The following is a 21,584-nucleotide window of genomic DNA, read 5'->3' as shown; positions in this document are numbered from 1 at the left end:
GAGACTGTAAGGAATGAATTAAAACACAGCTACTTCCAGGGAACATCTTTAGTCATAAAACCACAAAAAATGAGGCAAAGGAACACAGGAAGCCTTTAGGCTTTGCTAGCTGTGACAATCCCATAACACATGTACTTAAGGAATTTTCCATTTATTCTTTGTGTCCAATATGTAGGAATCCCACAAGAAATAAATCGGAAAAGCTAGTTACCAAGTCTTGCACTGGATGGTAATGAATTTGAGCCATGAGATGCTCTTGTACGTGAATTTTCAGAATAGTCACTGGACTGTTTATGACTTAAGTCCAAACTCAGGCGACCTTGATGCTGGGAACTACATCAAAAGAAAAGGAGAATAGGGCAACAGTTAGAACTGGGCAAAGCACCTCAGCAAATAGCAAACTGGCCTACAAAAAATTTCGGTTATCCCTGAGTTACTGAATAAAATGAATGCTCCTCTCCTTCCCGCTTCCCAATTTCCCATCATTTTATGAACTAAGAGAAGTCAGAGGAAAAATAGCCTAAAGGGCTATAAAAAAAAAAGGGGGGGAAAGCTTTATTTGTTTTGGCATTACAACATTAGAAATTAGTTCATTAAAAAAATAAATCTCTTTGTCAATATCAGACAGTGGAGCACAGGGAAACCTAATCCATCAGTTACTGAAAGAAATGAAAACAACTGGCACATCACTTCTATGCAATAATGGTTTTGAGAACTCTGGGTCAAAATAACACACAACAGCAGCATGTTTCACTCTGCACTGTATAAAACAGCTACCAGAAGCAATTTCATCCTAATAAAAACAAAAATTTAAAGAGCTATAAATTTCAAACCACCTGGGATGCAGATGCTGATGACATATTTGGCTGGCGACTGATGGGCAATTGCTGGTGTGAACTCTATGGCTCCAGGCAGTATAGATTGGATTTCTCATGACAGCAGTTACTGCAGGGCAGGGTGCTAAGCTTCTTGGTACTGTACCTGCTTAAGATGATAAAATCACGTTCTTACCAATATTATTAGCATATAAGCTACAGATTTTAAATACATTTAAATATTTATATAATTATTTATTACAACATTTGCATGTATGAACATGTATCTATAAATAATAATGTATTTGTCTGCTAATAATTTTTAAGCACCATGTGACACCTTTCAAGCAGTACTTACATATTTAAAATCTAGTTTGTTTACAATTTTGTAATGAGTCAGTAATAAAGTGGATTGTATTACCAAAAATGAAGTCATTCATAGTATATCATTTTAATATGCACTGGTAACTGAAAGATTTTCTCTGTTTTTAAGTATCAAACTTTTTTATACAGGAACAAAAATTCTGCATTTCTCTCTGAAGAGTCATCTGACAGGAACACAAGTTTTTATTTGGTACTTGAACTGACTGCAGCTAAAATGTTTCTTGCTCCTTTTCTGTTGCCTTGAAGCCTCCCACTTCTAGTGTGTTCTGTGACTTTAAATTATACTATTTCAATGTTTATTTATGAAACTTATTACTCAAGCTGTTCTTTTAAGTACACTCATCCTTCAGTACTCAACCAAAGTCGATCTTATCAATTTCCTCTTAAATGAGTTGGTAGCATAGAATACAGTATCGAAAACATGTTCACGTTTCAAGACATACAATCGTAGTGTCTAGTGTAGGTTTGACTTGATTGGGTTATTATGCAAAGGTATCATGACAAGATAAAGCTTTTAGTTAGAAATAATACCTTTTAATACTTTTTCTATATCATCATCAAAGGAGAGAGAAAGAGAGAGGAAAGAGTAAAAGAAAGAGGAGCAAAAGCTGCTTTGATCTGAGCTACTCTCGAGCATGTCTTTACATTCTGAAAATTCATTGGGAAAACAGGGTTTGAAGCTGTCCATTGCTCCAGATACACAGGTGTTGTGGTTTAACCCCAGCCAGCAACTAAGCACCACGCAGCCACTCACTCACTTCCCCCACCCACTGGGATGGGGGAAAGAATCTGGGAAAAAAAGTAAAACTCGTGGCTTTAGATAAAGACAGTTTAATAGAACAGAAAAGAAGAAAATAATGATAATAATAAGAATAATAGTAATAAAATGACAATAATAATAATAAAAATTGGAATATACAAAACAAGTGATGCACAATGCAATTGCTCACCACTCGCCAACCAATGCCCAATTAGCTCCCAAGCAGCGATCCGCCCCCACTCCTCTGGCCAACTCCCCCCAGTTTATATACTGGGCATGACATCACATGGTATGGAATATCCCTTTGGCCAGTTTGGGTCAGCTCTCCTGGCTGTGTCCCCTCCCAACTTCTTGTGCCCCTCTAGCCTTCTTGCTGGCTGGGCATGAGAAGCTGAAAAATCCTTAACTTAGTCGAAACACTACTTAGCAACAACTGAAAACATCAGTGTGTTACCAACATTCTTCTTATACTGCACCCAGAACACAACACTATACCAGCTACTAGAAAGAAAATTAACTCTATCCCAGTCAAAACCAGGACAAGAAGTCATTACTTTCCTCATGGTTTCAAGTAAAAAGAACGTCTTCCATAATATCTAGAACATGCAGGAGTTTGGGGCTTTTCAAAGAATCAAGGGCAAACTCATAAAAATCAATATTGTCTTGATTTGAAAATCAAGTTTCATGTGCAACTGCTGAAGGTAGCTACACTAAAGAGTGAACAATCAAACTGCCAACAAGTTTACCAAATGCTTCTCAACCAGTTCAAAGCAACTAGCTTACGATACTCTAATTAGCTGCTGAAGCACTCCATTTAGTCAGTGCCAATTTAAAACCTGCTAACATGAACTTCAATACCAACAACTGTTTGATCAACTGAGACAACATGCTAACTGTTTTCTATTCTACCCGATTATATTGATTTCTGCGTGAGCTGCTTGTTAGTCCAGTCTTCAGCAGCTTAGTATCTCAAACACGTTGGCATTTAATCTTTAATTTAGATTAAGATCACAAACAGTTTGGGCACTTAACTTGAGATATTCCAAGCATTTGATTTTCAAAAGGCAGAACTTAATATGTTGCACCTTCTGAACATCAGATCTTTTTCCTTAGAATTATTTCAGAAGTTAAGCAGCTAAAACTTGGGATGCCTCCATTTACTGTTCGCTTTCAAAAATGTTGGAAATCTTACATGTATTCCTAATGCATAGGCTACACCTTGCTCGCCACTAGTGTATTCAAAACTCTGCTGCACAGAAACTGATGAAACAAATCCTTCAGCCAGGAGTTGCTCAGTTTCCTAAATGGTTCTTAAACAGGTTTCACTTCTTTACAGTCTGAAAGCTGAGCAGACCCATGCTTAGATTACAACAAGCCATGGAAATATGTTCTATGAGTCATGTTTGTTCTGCTCTTATCATGACTAATCCCCAATATTGTCCAATATGGACGAATTCCTTGGGGCATTCCTAGAAAGTAACTACAAGTCCTGTTACTCACCTGCTGACATGCCACCAGCATATAAGGCAGCAGGCACAAAGCCATCGCTGTGCCTAGCAGACCGTTTTGGCGAATATGGTGCCCATTCCTGCAGCTCTGGAGACAGATGCTCCTCACTAGCTGGAGCATACTTCTGCACCTACAAAAACAGAAATTTGATTACAGGAAGTTGGAGATTCAGAAGAATAAAATAGCCAAACTTTGTAGGCAGTAAGCAACTTCAAACTTTCTAGTATCTGTTCCAGAATGTGCTCACCATCACAGTGCTTCTTACACCTTTATCTTTCAATGATGCTATTCGCTTCTACCCTTTCTTCCTCCATCCTGCTCCGTTATTCCTTTTTATTATTTCGTAATCTTTTTAGACCAATGTTTGCAACTTAACTAATATACTTTCATTTACAAGAAAACACCCAGCATTTAGTTACGTTTATCCTTTAAAATACTGCTTTCCCAGGACATTTTAATGGTTATTTCAGCCACTACCGCAAGCGTTTCCTAAAGAAGACCCGGCTAACAAGCCAGAAAGTGTTTTCCTCTAAGCCTGTATTTTCAGTAAGTGTGGAGCAAGCTCTCGTTAAGAGCAATTCAGGTTTTGGAACCATCACAACTTCTGTTCTGTACATAATGAGTAGACACCGATAAGTTAAGAAACATGAGAATAGCTCAGCTACTGACAGTGATGCTAGAGAGCTGCAAGTCGGCACAGACAGTTTATACATTTGAAATGTACAACACAAAACATGAGATTGAAGTATGTAGTAAGTGAAAAAGAATGACTGAAAAGGTACTTACAGTTTTTATGATAGCAGTATTATAATTAAATGAAGTTACTGGGAGCACAGAGACTCTAAAATGCAGAGGTACCTTCTTAGAACCAATACTTGATCACTACTGTGGGTTCATTAGTAATTGTACTACCTACTACTCAGGGACAAAAGTTCTCTTAATTTATCAACTTATCAAAGTACAAAACCTTAACTGTGTGTATATACACAAGTAAGGAAACTGATAACACCCAATATGGCTACAAATTAAACTACACTGCATGCTCTATATACATATCTTTGATATTATAAACACTACTTCAGTAATGAATACATGCAGGCTGGACACTACTGTCACACAGCCTGATGTAGCTGTAATGCACAAAGATGATTCCACCCGAGTGAAATTCTCAGAGTGAATGGTGTCCACATTTTGAGGCACAACATCACTTCTGCTCTCCAGTCAACAATTTCAGAGTTACAAAGCTGAGCCTATTTTCTGGGAGAATGGGAGAAAATTAAGGGGAGGGAAAAAAAATAATTAAAAAAAAATAATCACAGAACCTAGTCCTAATTTAACCTTAGAAATGTAAGTTAACTAATACATCAAGTAACTTTAAAATAACAAAAATTATTACTTTTTAATTCTATTATACAATTTTCTTCCTCACCTTGAACCAACACCTATATATCTGCAATATCACTTGGGCAGTACGTAGAACCAACTGTAATATGTTTATCCTTTCTGGTCTCTTAAATAGCGAGTGCCAAAAACACACCCTCTGTAACAGCTTACAAATTTCTTACATGTAAGTCCCCAACTACATGTGTCCTTGTCACAGCTGGAAACTTCACTCACTATAGAAATATTACTACAATTATAACCAGGACAGTGTATATGCTCACAACAACACACTACAATGAAGCATGGGGCTATTAGTGCTAATGGATCAACTTGATATTCTATATAAAGCAAACACCCCATATTCAAATGTGTTCAATAGCTTTATCTTGTTTTGTTATGATATATATGTGCCAAAAGATGACATTAGAATATGCCTTCCTTTGCTTCTTGCAGTGCAGTTCTTGATGAAAAACCATGACCTTTCTCTTAGCCATAATGCTCTTCAGACCTGTTCAGAATAAATCTGCTGATTTCAGCTACAAAATCAAACTCTTATGCTTTTCTGTTATTTTCTGTGCTGGTTTTGGCTGGGATAGAGTTAAGTTTCTTCACAGTAGCTGGTAGGGGGCTATGCTTTGGATTTGTGCTGCAAACAGTGTTGATGACACAGAGGGATGTTTCAGTTACTGCTGAGCAGCGCTTACACAGAGCCAAGGGCTTTTCTGTTCCTCACCCCACCCCACCAGCGAGGAGGCTGGGGGGGCACAAGGAGTTGGGAGGGGACACAGCCGGGACAGCTGACCGCAACTGACCAGAGGGACATTCCAGACCGTGTGACATCATGCTCAGCACATAAAGCTGGGGGAAGGTTGGCAGGGGGCTGCTGGTCAGAGACTAGCTGGGCATCAGTCAGTTGGTGGTGAGCAACTGTTTTCACTTCCATCACTTGTCTGTCTTGGGTTTTATTTCTCTCTGTTATCTTCCTTTTCATTACAATTTTATTTATTTTCACTATTATCATCATTATCATTATTATTTAAGTTATTATTTCAATTATTAAACAATTTTTACCTCAACCCATGAGTTTTCTCACTTTTACCCTTTCAATTCTCTTCCCCCATCCCACTGGGGGGGAGTGAGTGAGTGGCTGCATGCTGCTTAGTTGCCAGCTGGCGTTAAACCACAACAATAATGCAGAATTTGCTGGACACTTCTATAACAAAGGCTTAAAGCTCTCTGTAACTATTTTTCCCCAAAAATGTTAGGGAATACGGAAGAAATACAATGGAAGCAGCCAAAAAAAGACAAACAAAATCACCAGTTGTTCTCTTATATCAGTATTTTTTGTAAAATACGGCTCCAATCCTTGCACTGCTTCCAATTCAGCTCTGCTGTCTCTTTCTTTCTAAAACTCTGTGAAGAGGGTGGGATGATCCAGGTATAAACAAGTATGGGCAAAGAATATGATAGTCTAAGTCATTAAGATGTGATTATATACAAGCAAAAATAACACTTTTTGAAATTTCAGATTTTAGTTGGGAGGAAAAAAAAAAAAAAAAAATCTGTATCTGCCACCTGAGCAAATCTGAGGCAGTAGACCTGAAACTACATTACTGATTATGCCACTTTATATAATGTAGTCATCTAAACAGGTGGTTCTTCCTAGACAGCATAAAACTTTTCTTCCACCTATTCTGTTAAGACATGACCCACAATCTCCACAGCAGAGTTGTTTATTCTAACAAATTATACTCTCATTTTGAGCTGTATTATTAAACCATATTCTTATAAAACGTCCATCTTTACAGTGTAATGTGCCTAACACCCTATGAATTTCAGATTAGATTTACAAAATTATTTAGACACATAGAAAGACTTACAAAAAACAACACTGTGAATGGTGTAACTTTTTCCATTAATTTGTACAGTGAGCTGGGTAACCAGTCTGACTTCTGTAAAACTTGAAGTCGTATTTTCAGCTTTTCTAAAGCTGCCTCTCTGCCTTTTTATTTAAGTTTTTTTCAGGTTGTCAAAAACATACAAGAAAGAGCCCAGATCTTCCAACAAGCAGCATTAAAACCCAAGATGTGGCTGCTAAGGAGCCCCATTATTCTGTTTGGCAGCCACCACTGCCTGTTAAATACTGCAACTTCATGAATTGATTTTGTATTTTGTGATACTGCAAAGTGCCAAATGAGTTTGGGGTAGCTTCTCAGAGGACCTGGATTTTGAGGACGGGCTATGCTTCTCATGTTATGGTATGTAACTGCGCACCCAAAACCACAGTGAAAATACATTTTAACATTTCTAGTTTTGTGCTTCAATATACCAAGCTTCTACCTGAAGAGCAGGATTAGGAATGGGCATAGGGGTCATTTTATGCCTTAGAGCAGGAGCTGATTTTGGCCTTGGTCTTTTAACCTCTGGCTCTTCAACTCTTTGAAAGCCAATGTCATCTTCACAGGATTTTCTTGAAGAGAGATGAGTGCAGTCAATTCCCTCCTCCCGATAATAATGCCCAGCATTCCTGCTGCGCCCCTTGAGAGTAGCAGAGTCCTGTTTAAGTGCCAAGGAAACCGGAGCTTGGGCAGTGGCTGGGCTGGTGGGTGGTGAACCAGTTGTTACCGTAGACTCTGATGCTGAGCTTGCCTGCTGTTTATGCTTAAATTTGATAGAGTCACTTCTCTTCGGAGGAGTTGGAGGAGTTGAAGTCACTTCAGCTTTTGATGGCTGAGGTGAATGGCCTGTTACCTGATTAGGGGAAAGATATTCCAGTTTAGGAGGAGTTGGTGGTCTTTTGAAAGTATCAGGGTCAAAGATAGATTTCCTTTGTTTTGGTTTTTTGTACACAGAGAACTTTTCTGTTTCTGTTGTGGAGATATTCACCATGACTTTTGGCCAGGTACCACCACTATGCTTAGTTCCAGGTCCTTTGTCAAATGTGGTCTCAACCATCATACAGTCAGCTCCTGTAGGCTCATATGGCAGCCTCCTGTTGTCCAAGTCAACAGCTCCATAGCCTCGGTCCCCATATGTCTCTGGGCTGAAGGAACTGAGACTGTGTTCTGAATTACTGTGGCAACTGTGCACTGTGTTCCTATGAGAGTCTACTCGTAATGGGTTATTAGGAAAAGTTTTGTGATCGCAAAATGAACCGCTGCCCTGATCACTGTGGTCCTTCTTGCCATCCATGATGTCTGGATTGAATATGTCAGTCTGGGTTGAGCTGTTGAGTTTCATATTTCTTTTATTTTGGGCTTGTATCTCTGTGGCGTGAACCCTACAGTTTGATATTTTTTCTGAATCCTTCAGATTTTCAAATATATTTTGACCACTCCACGATGAACTCTGAGGAAAAACCTAAAACAAAAACCACATGGGATCACCTTATTATTATGGCTGATTTCTGTTTAGTATGAGGTATTTTCTAGCCTCCTCGATTTACCTATAACTGAATATACACCAAGACATGTATAGATACAGTTGGGAAAGGTTTAATAAAATCTTACAGATTCAAAGCACAGAACATCAGATAAAATGAAGTTAAGAATTTTTTGAAACATTTTCAGGACTATTCCAGAAGGGCAACTCCACACGGTGGCAGAAGCACTGAACTGACAGTGAAGGGACCTGCACTCTACTTCTACCTCTGTTAAGTGATGCTAATAAGTCATCTTTCATTGCCCATTTCCCCTCAAATATTTCATCTTTTTACTTTCTTAAAACCTCAAGCTCTCTGGAGCTGGAATTATCACTCACAAACCTGTGTGACAGGCCCAGCATAATGGGACTGTAAACTCAATAAGCAAAACAGAATAATATTTTTATAGCAATAAGCCTTAAGAAGAAAGCCTTGTACTTAATCTTCATGATAGCCAGAGGTCTGTTTTCTGCACAACTCCCTCCTGACTAACAGCAAACCTTTCTGTAGTCAGGAGGCAGTTTATCTTTCATATATCTTTCTGCTGCAGCTCTGAAGCAGAAACCAAGAAGAAAGAAGCAATTGTGCTAGGAATCATTTTATGTGACCAGCAAACAAATAGAAAAGAAGCAAGAGCAATAAAAACAAGGTCCATTTTCCACCAGATGCCACAATAGCCTCACGTTGGAAATAACTGTTCAGTGAGTGTACCACCAGTGAAATGCATCCGGATGGTCTTATTTTTAGCAGAGACTTTCCCATGATCATATATTAATTTCTTTCATTTACTCTTCCCTGAACAACTAAAATGATTCTGTATAAGTTCAAGAAAACTCTGCTAATTTAGCTTCTCCTACTCACCTTCATCAGTGACAGGGTAAGGGAATCCCTACAGTTTCGTAACAAAGCTTCACATTCAGTAAGCGACTTATTATCTAGTGCAATGCCATTGATCTACACACAAAAAAAACACAACAGACATCTGTAAATGAAAGGTAGCAGGTGGAGAGCATCTTAAGGTAGCACCTCTGAGACAGGGAAAACACTAGTTTTATATTTATACATGACTGAAGTCTGGTTGACCTTGTCCTGTCTTTTTCCATTCTCCACTAAAAAACCAAGCCTCCTAACTACAATCTTGCTATTCCTCCCAGAGATACAGTGTAGCAACACTTCTTTCACTACATTGGCCTCTATGCATTTGTACATCCACAGTAACCACCTTCTGTTTCAAAGGAGTTCATAAATCAGACAGGTCATTTAAGGCTGCAAATGCACACAGGGAAAAACTTCCCCCCAGAAGGATGACATCTGTGATACCATAATTTAAAAGACAAGAAACCTTTCATCCAACCAAGGGATGTCTTTTTGGAACTGACCTTTCCTATTCAGTATAAAAATCACAATTATGATTACATATAAGCCAAATGTGAAGAGTAAGTCAGTGTCTCTGTCAAAAATTCTCTTATGAACTAAACGTAGCAAATAACCTGTACGTTATATTAATTACTCAGCCTACAAACACATTAATTTATAATAAATATTTAGTGAATATACAAAAAGGGTATAATACAGTGAAAGTAAAAAATTAACTGGAAAATCTGGGATCTTAAAGACTAGCATCAATGATAACACTTTAAAATAAATAAAAAATAAAAAAGGAGAATGCATTCTTAAGACTTACAGCAATTATTCTATCTCCCACAGTAAGGGAACCCTCTTTGGCAGCTGGGCTTCCGGGCACAACAGCAGCAACAAATATTCCATTTTCTAGACTGACCCCACTATCTGAAATAGACACACACAAAAAAGAATTTACTCCTGCAGTTCAAATACATTGCTCAAACAGCACGTCTGACCCGCCTGCATGAGAAAGAAATATAACTACTAAACCAACTGAACTTCAATTTCTGAAAACTCTTTAAAAGAAATAAGAACACAGTGGGGGAAAATCGGGATTTTGGATATCCCAAAATTTAATGTAATCATACAAAGCTAGGGTGACTGATGGGTTTAACAGTCTTGTTTAGACTCTGGGTAACACTCCAGGCAGGCAGCTAACTAGAACTAAATATTTAAAAAAAAAACCCAAGAACACCCAAAACCCACGCAAGAACAAAAAAGAAAATCTGTGCTTACAGAATAAAGCTATCATCAATATTAGCATTCTTAGTTTGCTAAAAACAATTAATGAAAAATCCCCATCTAGAAGGAAGGAACCGTTTAAGTGGGATTTAAGCAGAGGCTCAGAACATGTACCTTTATGTCAAGCCATTTTTGGCTGAACAAACATGTATCATTTACGTACATCCTTTATAGCCATTACCTTTATGTCCGGAAACATTGATGTGAAGAGGTGTTATCACTCGCCCACCTAAGGACTTCCTTCTTCGAACCACCATGTTAATAACACCTCCACCATTTAGAACAGCTTTTATAACTTGCTTTTTATCCTTATTAGTAAGATCTACATCATTTATCTTCAGCAACCAATCATTCACTCTGGTAGATAAACAGAAATAAGCAGGTCAGTGTTATAAGCATACTTTGCTGGATGTAGCACATGAGTAACATTCATGAAAAGGGATGCAAGAGAGCTGATCTCAATATGTTAATCCTTAATTATCTGGAGTTCTCCATTCCTGAAAAAGCATTAAATAACAGCTAAATGAAAACCAGAACTTCTAGTCTGCACTTCACTAGCAAAAGTATATTCTCAAACCACTAATGACTACTCCTTATTTAAAAGTAACTCTTTGGACAGAGGAGGGTTATTAAAAGCCTCCTATCAACACTAAGAACAGGAGCAGGTTTCAAATTACCCCTTGGTCTACTCTCCTTTTCCCTTGCCCTCCCCCATGCTCAACATCATGTCTTTCCCAAAATTTAAATACATAGCTCAAAGTTTGAGGAGATAATAAACAGAGTAGGTAAGACACAGAGAAACAAAAGAACATTCTGAATCCTGGATGAGTCAAACAGTGTTTAACTTCTGTAATGTTTTTAGGCATTGGTCTTCTCAGTGCAATTTCCCAACGAACATTAATGACATACACATGAGCAATGATAAAAAAGAACTTAAAAAATAGGAAAACTGAAGACAATATACAATATGCTCACATTTAGTTTATTATGATCAACAAAAGACAAGTATCTTCCAAGGTCAAACCCTACCTTAATCGACCATCAGCAATACTTCCTTTGTCTACTTTGGTAACGAAGATCCCACAGTCTCCAGGGAGGTATGGTTCATTCACACCTTCTGCCACATCAAAACCAAGTGCTTTCAAGTCCATATCATCCTAATAAATATTAACAAGTGACTCAACTGCACTGGCAACCATTGTACCACTGTCTGTTAGCAAGAGCCATTACTGCATGTTTGTACTAGGCACTTACATTTACAGGGTACCTGTTCTAGGCAAGTTTTTATATTTTGTACTTCAATATATAAGCTTCCATTCATCATTAGGCATCCTCTGGCATTAGAGCAATCCTTCTCTCTCAGATTAAGGTTGAAATAATGCAGAAGGGGAACTACACCAAAGAGGAATAGGAAAGCAGAAGCACATGCAAAAAAGCACATTCAGACACATATAACCTGTTTTAAGGTATGATGCTGGATATGTAATGGGAGAACAAGGACATGTCCCCCGAGAATGGGCATTACTTGGGGAAAAAACAATTGTAAAAGTAAGGAAACAGCATTGTGTCTTAGCGATGAACTCCGAAAGATGCCCGTTTTGATATGGCTAGAGACCACAAGTAAACAGTTAGGAGAGTTCCTAACGTTATGGGGGACCATTTCTAAATACAGATTAGAGGCGATATTCTACCAACCGTGATCCAAAACAGATCATCCTCGATGTGAAAAGTGATAAACATCTTTAACAGATCGGTCATTGAACCAAACATGGAAATTGTAATTTAGTGTTTGCTTTGGTAAATGGCAAGGTGACTGTAAAAAAAACTGGTTAAAGAAAATAAACTGGTACCAACTAATCACAAACTGATTTATTATGGCTACTTTCAGTGTTAAATACTACACTTACAAAAATTAGAGAACTCTACTTGAAATCAGCTGGACCAACCATCTCAGCATACTGAAGGGAGATGATACTTGAAATTTAAAACCTAACATGCAAAAATTAAAGACAGCTTAAATCAGACATGTAAAGCATGGTTCTAGACATGGTTTGATAACTAATCACCTTAAAATCAGAAGAGCATAAAGTCTTCAGGGAGTGCAAAAGACACCTGATAAAAGCTGAAGATAAAACATGCAAAAATATGAATATTTACCAGAAGTTACATTGAGCTAAACCTACCAAAAATATACTAAAATCTTTATGATTCTTCCAAATATTCTATGTAAGAAAAAAGTTCATAGGAAAGAACATGGGGCTGCCATAAAATAAAGATCGAGTAGAGATCATAGTATCATTGCACAGCCTCAGAGCTGAAAAGTGAATATTGTTTCTTGCAGTTTTGAGCCGAGTGATTATTTAGAACACAAGCTTAAGCAGACAGGTGAAGTTGAAGCAAAAATAAAAGGATTTAAATGTATTCAACTCTATAATCTCCATCCTGGAATTCAAATGCTGGTAGGTCAGCAAGGATTTTCCCATGTATCTAATCAAGGTTGGCACAATATTATTACTATCATTTGATAGCAGCAAGTGTAATCCCCATGTTTAGGAAAGGGAAACATATAGTCAAATGACAAAGTCTACACATTTGATCTCAGTAATGCAGACATTTAGAACAATCTTTGAAGTAAAGAATAACTAAATAACTGCACATGAATGGAAAATTCATCAGGCTGCAATGTTGTTTATCACAGGTACAGCATATGCTAGACTTGCCAACTCATTTTACAGACAAAAGAAAAGCAAAATTATTAGTTATCAGTTAAAATGGAGAAGATGGCAATGCACAAAATCTGATGATGAAGGAGCTGCTCAAAAGAGATGGAAAAGCATGGTGAAAGAGGAATGGTTATCCCAGAAAGTATTTACAGGTGATGGTCCTGATGGATCTGCATTGGTGCTCAGTTCATATAGTCTTTTCAATCTATATATTTCAACATATAATAATACTAAATAATACTTCTAGTGTCAAAAAAGAAATGTATTAGTGATTTTGTTGGGATGCACTGTCAGAACACAGATTGGAAGAGCATGAAAAAAGATGACCCCAAATATTGCAGTAAAATAAAAAGGACTGAATTTGACAGCATTAAATCACAAACTATGTCATTGAGGAATGAGAAAGAAATTCTGGTATATGCAGAAGCTGTTATAAATGAAACACCATCTGGAAGACCACCTGTGTGTTCTATGCAGTCAAAAAAAATTACTACTAGCAAACAATGTGATGTGCCAGTCAAAAATTTCAAATAGAAGAGAATACAAGACTAGCATACAAAGCAGTGAAATAAAAATTCTAGACTACAACAAAGAAAAATAAAATTAAATGGAGAAAAGTACTACTAGGATAATGAAAGGATGCAGAGGTTATCTGGAAAGCTAAACATAAGAACTTTATTTAATATTCCAAAATGGAAAAGGATTTAACTTTCTCTACAGACAAGCAAGAGAGATTAGCATCTCCTTTCATCCCAGATTTTTTAAGCTGAAGGGCAATGTTGTCCTAAAATATACGTTCATCACGAATAAATACATTTAATACTTTAAAATTTCTAACCATCAAATCTGAGCAAAAGTAAGAGAAATAACCTCATGTAAAAAGCTTAACTGTTTTATGCATAGTTTATAAGTGATGTTGCCTGTAAGAGTAGAGGACTGGGCTCTCTGAAATCAGTTTTTCCATCACATCTTAAGTTTCGGCTGCCTTAGCACTGCTATTCCTGCAAGGAATCACTAACTTAAAGAATACTAAATGTTTAACTTAAAACACTTCCTATAGTACATGGACTCAGGTACCCTGAAATATCAGATGAAGGAACTATTTTTATTTATAATTCATATGAAGAAAAATGCAAAGCTTGAGTATAACAGTTTGGTTTTGCCAACTACTTTTATCTAGACGTTACTGCACTTGCTGCACACGTGTGTGGTTCCTCGCACAACAACAATAAAGAAATAAACCCCCCCAGATTAAAGTTATTTTTAATCATATCTAGTATCAAGATGTTATAATTGACTTAAAGGTATCCAATATACAAGACAATGCAGTTGGTGTTTTTTACTTACTCTGTCTTTTTCAAATTCTACCACTTCTGTTTCCCATTCCAGAGAATCTGTGTCTATGGCTGAGTCATGGGAACTATGGGCCATCAATTGACGGAATCTGGCCTCCTTTTCCAACTGATTCTCCATCTTCTCCCTAGGCAAAGAAAATAATTATTTATGAACACAGACAACCCTTTTAAATAAATTGATACATAATGTTATCGTTATGAGATACACTGTATTTTGTTTTCTAACTCAAAAATCCAAGCTGTGCCAAGAATTTGCCCCATGCTTCCATCCTTCCAATACTCTTAGGCTATTATCAAATTTACTTTCTTTTTCTATATATTGTCCTAACATTAGTCTTACATTTTTTGCATTATTTTTACATGAATGAATTACACAGGTTTCTAACATCTCCCAAAATGCATTTAGTTTACCCTCAGAGAAGCTATATTGGTATGCTCAGGACAAGTGGGGCATGATAAATATCAACAGCAAAACCTCTCCCACAACCCACTGAGATGACAGATGATGCACATCTTCCTTGCATTCATAAACCAGTGAGAATACAGTTGGGAGGAACCAAGTTGCAGTTAATCCAACTTCAGTGAAAGAATCTGATATTCCTTAAGAGTATCTCCACAGTATAAAGCTTAGAATATGTGTCTCATTAATGAGATGAAAGGGTTAAGATAGTAAGACTTAGGGTCCTTCCCACCACAATAACTTCCATGATAACTAAATACATAGGCAATGTTTCCACATACAATATCTGAATACCTGCTGCCCACAGCTATAACAACATATGATTCATTTGCGAACACAGTTAACAAACCAAAGTTTTTATCACAAATTTCCATGCAGTTTGATCATTTCTCTAACATACTTCAGTTCCTTCAGTTCACGAACAGCATCGTTTTTCTGCTTTCTCATGTCATCCAGATTGCGAAGAGCTTCAGCCAGGTCGCTCACAGCCCGGTCTCTCTCCCTCCTTAAGTTGTCACACAAAGTCCTTCAGAAGCAAAAAAGTTTCAATTTAGTTACTTAAAACCCTATCAAAGTAACAAACAAATTTTACCAAATTGTATAGTTAATGCAAAATTTTAAAAAGCAATTTCAAAAGCTCTTTCTCAAAAAAAAGAAGTAGTATAAGGAAGAAAAAAATTGCATATGCTAGGTCTTAAGGAAAAGCTTGTCAAGATAGCAGCAACTTCCTTCATGCCTTTCAAAACTTTATTTCTACCTATCTTCTTCATCTAGCACAAAAAAATTCTGATTGAAGTATGTTCCCTTAGTTTCTTACATATGTTTAGGAGCAACTATGGTGGGTACTTTTTGCAAAATGTCCCCACAGGTACAGAATTATTTGCAGGACTATAGCTATAGCAAGATTAGGTATATTATGCCTAAAAGAATGCATAATTTGTTGTTCCTATGTAGCAGTGCTGTTAGGCTCTATGGTATTTATTAGAGACATATTATCGGTACGAAAGCACAGACAAAGCAAAGTATCTTGTAAGGTGCCCTCAACTTTTAAAAAATAAAAGAAATCACCCTGTGACAGTTAATGCAGAAGTTGAAGAAAGCGCTAGGAAAATCCAGCAAGTCCTAGAATTGCATCAACTGCACACAAGGTGTTATAAAGATCACCCATGTACCATCTAGCATTCATTTACCGTATACTTTCCCTTTCTGCAACAATTTTATCCCGCTCTTGAAAGGCCCAATCTCTCCTACACTTGGCTACTTCTGCTTCCTGGACAGCTTCCTTTAGTTCTTGTGACATTGCCTCATATTGTTTCCGAAGCATTTCAATTTCTTTGTTTGCTCTTTCTATGTCTAGGGTAGCAGAATCTTGTATCTAGGAATTAAGAAACAGAGATAAGTATTTTACGCACAATTTTTAGGTGTTTTACTGTATGTGTGTTGCCTGATGTATTCCATTTTCACATTTTCCATGAAAAATGTTCATTTATCTTAGTGGCAACTTTGGGGGAAAAAAAATGATAAACACTGCTGTAACATATTTCATTCAGTGGCACACAAATTTGTGCGAATACAATCTACATGAATAAGAATCCTTCAAAATAACATCAGTGAACATTTTGTATTTCAGTGATGACATTCCATGCTTCTATCTTGTTCTGCTTAGCAGACAGAAAAAAACTTCAAGGATATTTAGAAATCAGATACACCATGATACGCAGTTACAGCACAGATTTCCAGCATTAATGTTTGTTATTTGCCCTGGCACAACTAGACACACATGTTCACAAAACAGACTTGTGATTCACACAGGTCCCTTAACTCCAAAGCAGAGCAAGAGAATTCCAGAAAAGTTTTGTTGGAATGTTTCTTGGTTTAGGTATGAATTACTTTCTGCTTAAATTAACTTGTTCTGCTAACATTCTCTATTTTGAACAAGAGAGATGGTGACAAGAATAAGACAAACACATAAAAAATACTCGAAGCTTGCAGCACAATAAATACAAGACAACTACAATAGTACAGCCCACCACAAGCACTGAAGGCCATGGGCTTGCAAACAACTGTGTGTGATTAATTTCAAGAATATAAATAAATCTAATGAATCTGACTAGATGTGTCATTTGATTCAAGATTAAACTTTGGAGGAATGTTTTTAAGACCTGAATGCATGACCATGAATCAAAGAGAGACTACTAAGTCATGATTAATACACTTTAAAGCCTTTTTTTTTCTCTGAGTTATAATCATATTCAAAAATAACAGAGCACTGAACCTTAAACCCCAGGTTTACATTCTCACCTCAACATTAAAAAATAAAACGTTGCAACAAATAACGCCAAATAGAGGCCATGAAGAGTCATGTCTGGCCTTTTGATTGTCTCTTTCATTTCCAAGGATTACTTTCTTCTCTTCCACTCCACTGGCAGGAAAAATACAATCAAAAACCCACTCAGACCAACAAATGGACCTTTATATTTAAAATGTCAATTCTGATTTGGAGATGACCAAAGGTGAGCATCTGAGCGGGTCCATTGCTAAGTCACAGCAAAGTTCACCCAAACTTACTTGAGAAAAACAAAAGTTTCCAAATTCCCATTGGTTTGGCCATGAAGAACCAAACACAATCAAAGATTTATTTCCAGTACAACTGAAACCATAGTTTAATCGCTACCCCACACACTCATTCAGGATTGGCAAATCAGTATCACAGGCAAGACTATAAACTTTTTTTGTACTGGTAAAAGTGTTGGTATTCAATGAAAAGAGAATACAAGTTTAATGAAAACAATCCAAAATATCTAGTTTAATATTAAATAATTTCATATTTGCTATTTATTTCATGAGCATAACAGTTGTGATACTATGCATTTTCGTACTACATTATATGTAAGCATTTACAGTTGTATGTAGACTGATATTTGGTATTGCACACAAGATGAGCTTTGGTAAGTGTGCACAATTGTAAGAATGTTACTACCCACAGAGAGACATAAATTGTCAGAATAGCATATTTATACTAAGAACGTGTATAGATTAGAAAAATTTAGAATCACACTTCAATTAACTTCCTTTTTTGAAGTATTAGAAATAGCTAACATCCTGAGCAGGTCACAGGGATGAACAACACACATTATAGATGGCAACAAGCCACCACAATATTTTATTTGCCATTTATTTTTTACAAACAGAAACTTAATATGAAGCATGACTGTATTTCTTTCAAACAAGAAGTTCTGTCACTACGTCTTGAAGAACGTATGTGTGTTTATATGTAGGTATTTTAGAGTGACTTGGGGAAAAGAGGGAAGACATCCAATCTGGTCAGACCTTTAACTAATCTCTTGAAAATTACTGACCCATTGAAGCTAAGAAAGAAAAAGGCATCTGTGAAGACTTGCAATACCTGACGGGCTTGATAATATTCCCTTAGTAGATGGTCTCTCTGGATGATAGCTTCTGTTCTCTCTTTCCTGGCAACATCTCTTTCTTCCTTCACTGTCTCTATATCCTTGCAAGCTTGGTCAAGTTCCTTCTGGGCCTCAGCTTTGTCCTTCACTTCATGACAGTATTTTTCCAGCAACTCATTCCTCTCACAAATTGCTCGATCTCTTTCCACTAGAGCTGAGTTTAGCTCCTAGAACAAGATCCATTGTTTGCAGTAGGTTAAGTACAGAAGGAAATAATTCATCTTTCCAACTGGATACACACTGACACCTTAAAAGCCTAGAGAGTTTACCACTAATATTCTGAAAAATCGGAGCAGAACAGGACTGTACTCACATTACATACAAGTAAGTACTAGTAAAGAATATTAAATTTGGTATTAAACATATCATACCATCACATTAGCACAGTGCTATGTCAAAAGTAAGCAAGAATCTGGGAGCATTCACAGTTTTGAGGAACTTAAATGAGGGAAAGTTCTTAACCCGTCAGACTTGGTGGTTTAAAAAGGCTTTAAATATAGCAAAGGGTAAGAATATATATTGCAAATATTTTTAAGCAACTACCTTGATTTTATAGGACTGAAATAATTTAGACAACCCAGCTACATAAGTATCTTAGAGCTTCCTCATAAGTTTTAAAGGGACATTGAAGTCATACGCCAGTAAGACACCAATGTGCAAAGATAAAACTACAGTATGCCATAAAGTAGAATGACAGCACATCTTATTAAATGTGGAATTCAACTGCATCATAATAAAAAAGATGAGGTAAATGTAGCTTTAAAATACAATCTGTCCTTTTAAAATCGTTTAGACTTCCTATTGGAAAAATGAGGCATTGTAACAGTTGAATTTCATGCCACTAAATTTTAAGGAGGTGCAGCTCTCTAGAAGCATTCAGCCAATGGCTACAAAGAAGTCCTTCTACATACAGGCACTCCCAGCTGAAAACTATTGATGTTTTGATCTCAAAAAGATTACCAGAGAGAGCTAACATCTCAAAAGCAAAAGAAGAAAAGGGTCTAAATACTTAAGGACAGAAAGACATCATGGCATAAACTGACTTCCCTTTTATTTTCCTCTACAGTTTCCAAGGAATAAGATTGAGTATTTAAAGCATGGGTGACAATTGCATTTTGCTTTACTAACATAATTGTTTTTGAGATATGGCATCTAATTAAGGCTAGTCAGGCTTTTCTGCGACAATATCAAAAGCAGTATTTTTGCTGTAGAGTAACAGACAAGCACTAGAATTAATGACTCACTCTGAACTTTAAACATATCAGTGAATGTCAATTACCCAAGCACTCAAGTTTTTTCAACATCAGGAAGAGCTTCCATTGCTCAGTACCTCTGAAGAGAGAAATCCCTGACCCATCTGGCACTGCAAACTAATTTTAGTTCTGGAAGCAACGTTTTGCACAGCTTAACTATAGTCTGTATGAAATGCGCAAATGCATGTATAAAACTTACACAAAAACATTAAGTCTTTTCCCGCATGCAGCTGAGATGAAAGTCATCAAGTATGAAGGCAGAGGGAAAGTTCTCAGCAAGCCCTTCATTAAACAAGAATTTACAGTACTTTAAGGTGATAGGAAAAAATACATATTGTCACAGTTTATTCCAGCATGCTCAATATAAACTATCTGAATAAGAACAGCCATTGCCTCCAGTGGTCAGTCGTAAAATTTCACCTCTGTCTTTTTCCTGTTACATTTGCACAAAATTACAACGTTATAGCACAGGGCAATGTGCCATTTGGTACTGACTAGAGCAGCTTTTGTCTGGAAACATTAGAGCGGCTTGGTTTAAGAACAATTCTGAATTTGTGAAGAATTCTTATGTTTGAAGGAAGTTCTTGCATCAGAATATAGTGCAATAAGGATAAAATACAGGATAAAATACAACAGGTCTATTAAACAGAGGGGAAAGCTGACTACCACTGAGATGAAACAAGACATTCTAAGTATTTGTGGAGCAAAAGATTATGCCAAAACCAAACACCACTGGGGAAAGTAGAGGGGGAAATCTATAACATCTAATCCCTAGCTTTGAGTGGCCAAACTCATAAAACCTTAATCCAAAACTGTCCACAGCGCAAAATCCTGAGTTTTCTTCTATTATCTCTATAAAAGCCAGACAATTAGTACATTTTGGATGTAAATTAACCCATTATGTTTGGGCATATGTGACCAATAAAGCTTAAATACCCAACTAGGACATTGACTGACTGACCTCATCAGTAACTGCTCACATTATAATGCTTAAAAATCAATGTCTTCTCCATTTCAGTTGCTTTTGCATTTCTTTGGGACAGAAGAGGTACACTAGCAAACACAAGCTTCAGGGAAGAAACTACATTTTAAATAACCTAAATGGATTCAGTGCTGTTTCAATCAGTCAATGGGTGCTATGTAATAAGGCACTTAAAGCTGCTGTACATCAAAAGGAAAGCGAAGACCATTAAGTAACATTTTGGCAAGCACCAGACCAAGTATTCACCAACAGGATTAATCCCACTTACGCAGGAGCACCTTTCAGGATACTATTTCAAGTGAACATATCACTTGATCAATAAATTTTTTCAATGTTTCAAACATTGGCCTTGCCAGAAGTAGAAAATCCCTTATGCACTGAATGCAGCTGCAGTGAGCCAGTACTATGTGACACAGGAACATACCTACTCACCAGCAGAAGAGTCATAGCTACAAGAAAAGAAAACAGGAACAAAAAGAAAACTCACAGTACTGCTATTTTACACCTTTTAGTACATTATAGAAGCAGTTACTTCTGCTTTCTGATGGGCCATTTCTGGGGGTGAAGAAAAATGCATGTCTGTGCCCTGCCAGCATCTCACTCACCAGTCCTAGGCTCTTTCTGGTTCTTATTCAAACACCTGTTCAAGTCATCTAGGTAGGAGGGAATATCCATGTATTTAAAATTTTAATTTCCTGCCCCTTAAAGCACTTTGGCAAATTACTCATAGTGCCACAATGACAGATACAACAAATTGGAGCAGAACAACTAATTTTGGCTGCTTCCATCAGTATTCCTTATTAGCTACCTACCCCGATTCCACTGAAATCAACAGATAATTCTATTGGCTTAATGGCTTTGATGAAAGTAGAATGGGTATGAAACATGTATTAAAACCTCACTCACTGTAGAAGCTAAATTACT

The 21,584-nt window shown here is 36.9% G+C and overlaps 1 protein-coding gene across 4 annotated transcripts in view; it reads right to left on the bottom strand.

The window, feature by feature from the left end:
• DLG5 (discs large MAGUK scaffold protein 5) overlaps positions 1 to 21,584 on the bottom strand; it is a 113,505-nt gene that overhangs the window by 19,436 nt on the left and 72,485 nt on the right. For 3 of the 4 annotated variants that reach the window (XM_075025655.1, XM_075025658.1, XM_075025657.1), the window contains exons 8-19: positions 18,362 to 18,592; positions 16,146 to 16,330; positions 15,356 to 15,481; positions 14,488 to 14,620; positions 11,447 to 11,574; positions 10,599 to 10,774; positions 9,957 to 10,060; positions 9,134 to 9,226; positions 7,192 to 8,211; positions 3,460 to 3,598; positions 837 to 984; positions 212 to 333 (exon numbers count right to left, since the gene is read on the bottom strand). In XM_075025655.1, coding sequence (XP_074881756.1) covers positions 212 to 333; positions 837 to 984; positions 3,460 to 3,598; positions 7,192 to 8,211; positions 9,134 to 9,226; positions 9,957 to 10,060; positions 10,599 to 10,774; positions 11,447 to 11,574; positions 14,488 to 14,620; positions 15,356 to 15,481; positions 16,146 to 16,330; positions 18,362 to 18,592 — 2,605 coding nt within the window. The remainder of the gene's footprint in view (positions 1 to 211; positions 334 to 836; positions 985 to 3,459; positions 3,599 to 7,191; positions 8,212 to 9,133; positions 9,227 to 9,956; positions 10,061 to 10,598; positions 10,775 to 11,446; positions 11,575 to 14,487; positions 14,621 to 15,355; positions 15,482 to 16,145; positions 16,331 to 18,361; positions 18,593 to 21,584) is intronic. The other variant, XM_075025656.1, reaches the window with a different exon arrangement.

This window comes from Buteo buteo, chromosome 4, assembly GCF_964188355.1.
Source record: "Buteo buteo chromosome 4, bButBut1.hap1.1, whole genome shotgun sequence".
Lineage (NCBI taxonomy): Eukaryota > Metazoa > Chordata > Aves > Accipitriformes > Accipitridae > Buteo > Buteo buteo.
The sequence above is the reverse complement of the archived record's forward strand: the minus strand, read 5'-3'. Positions and strand labels throughout refer to the sequence as shown.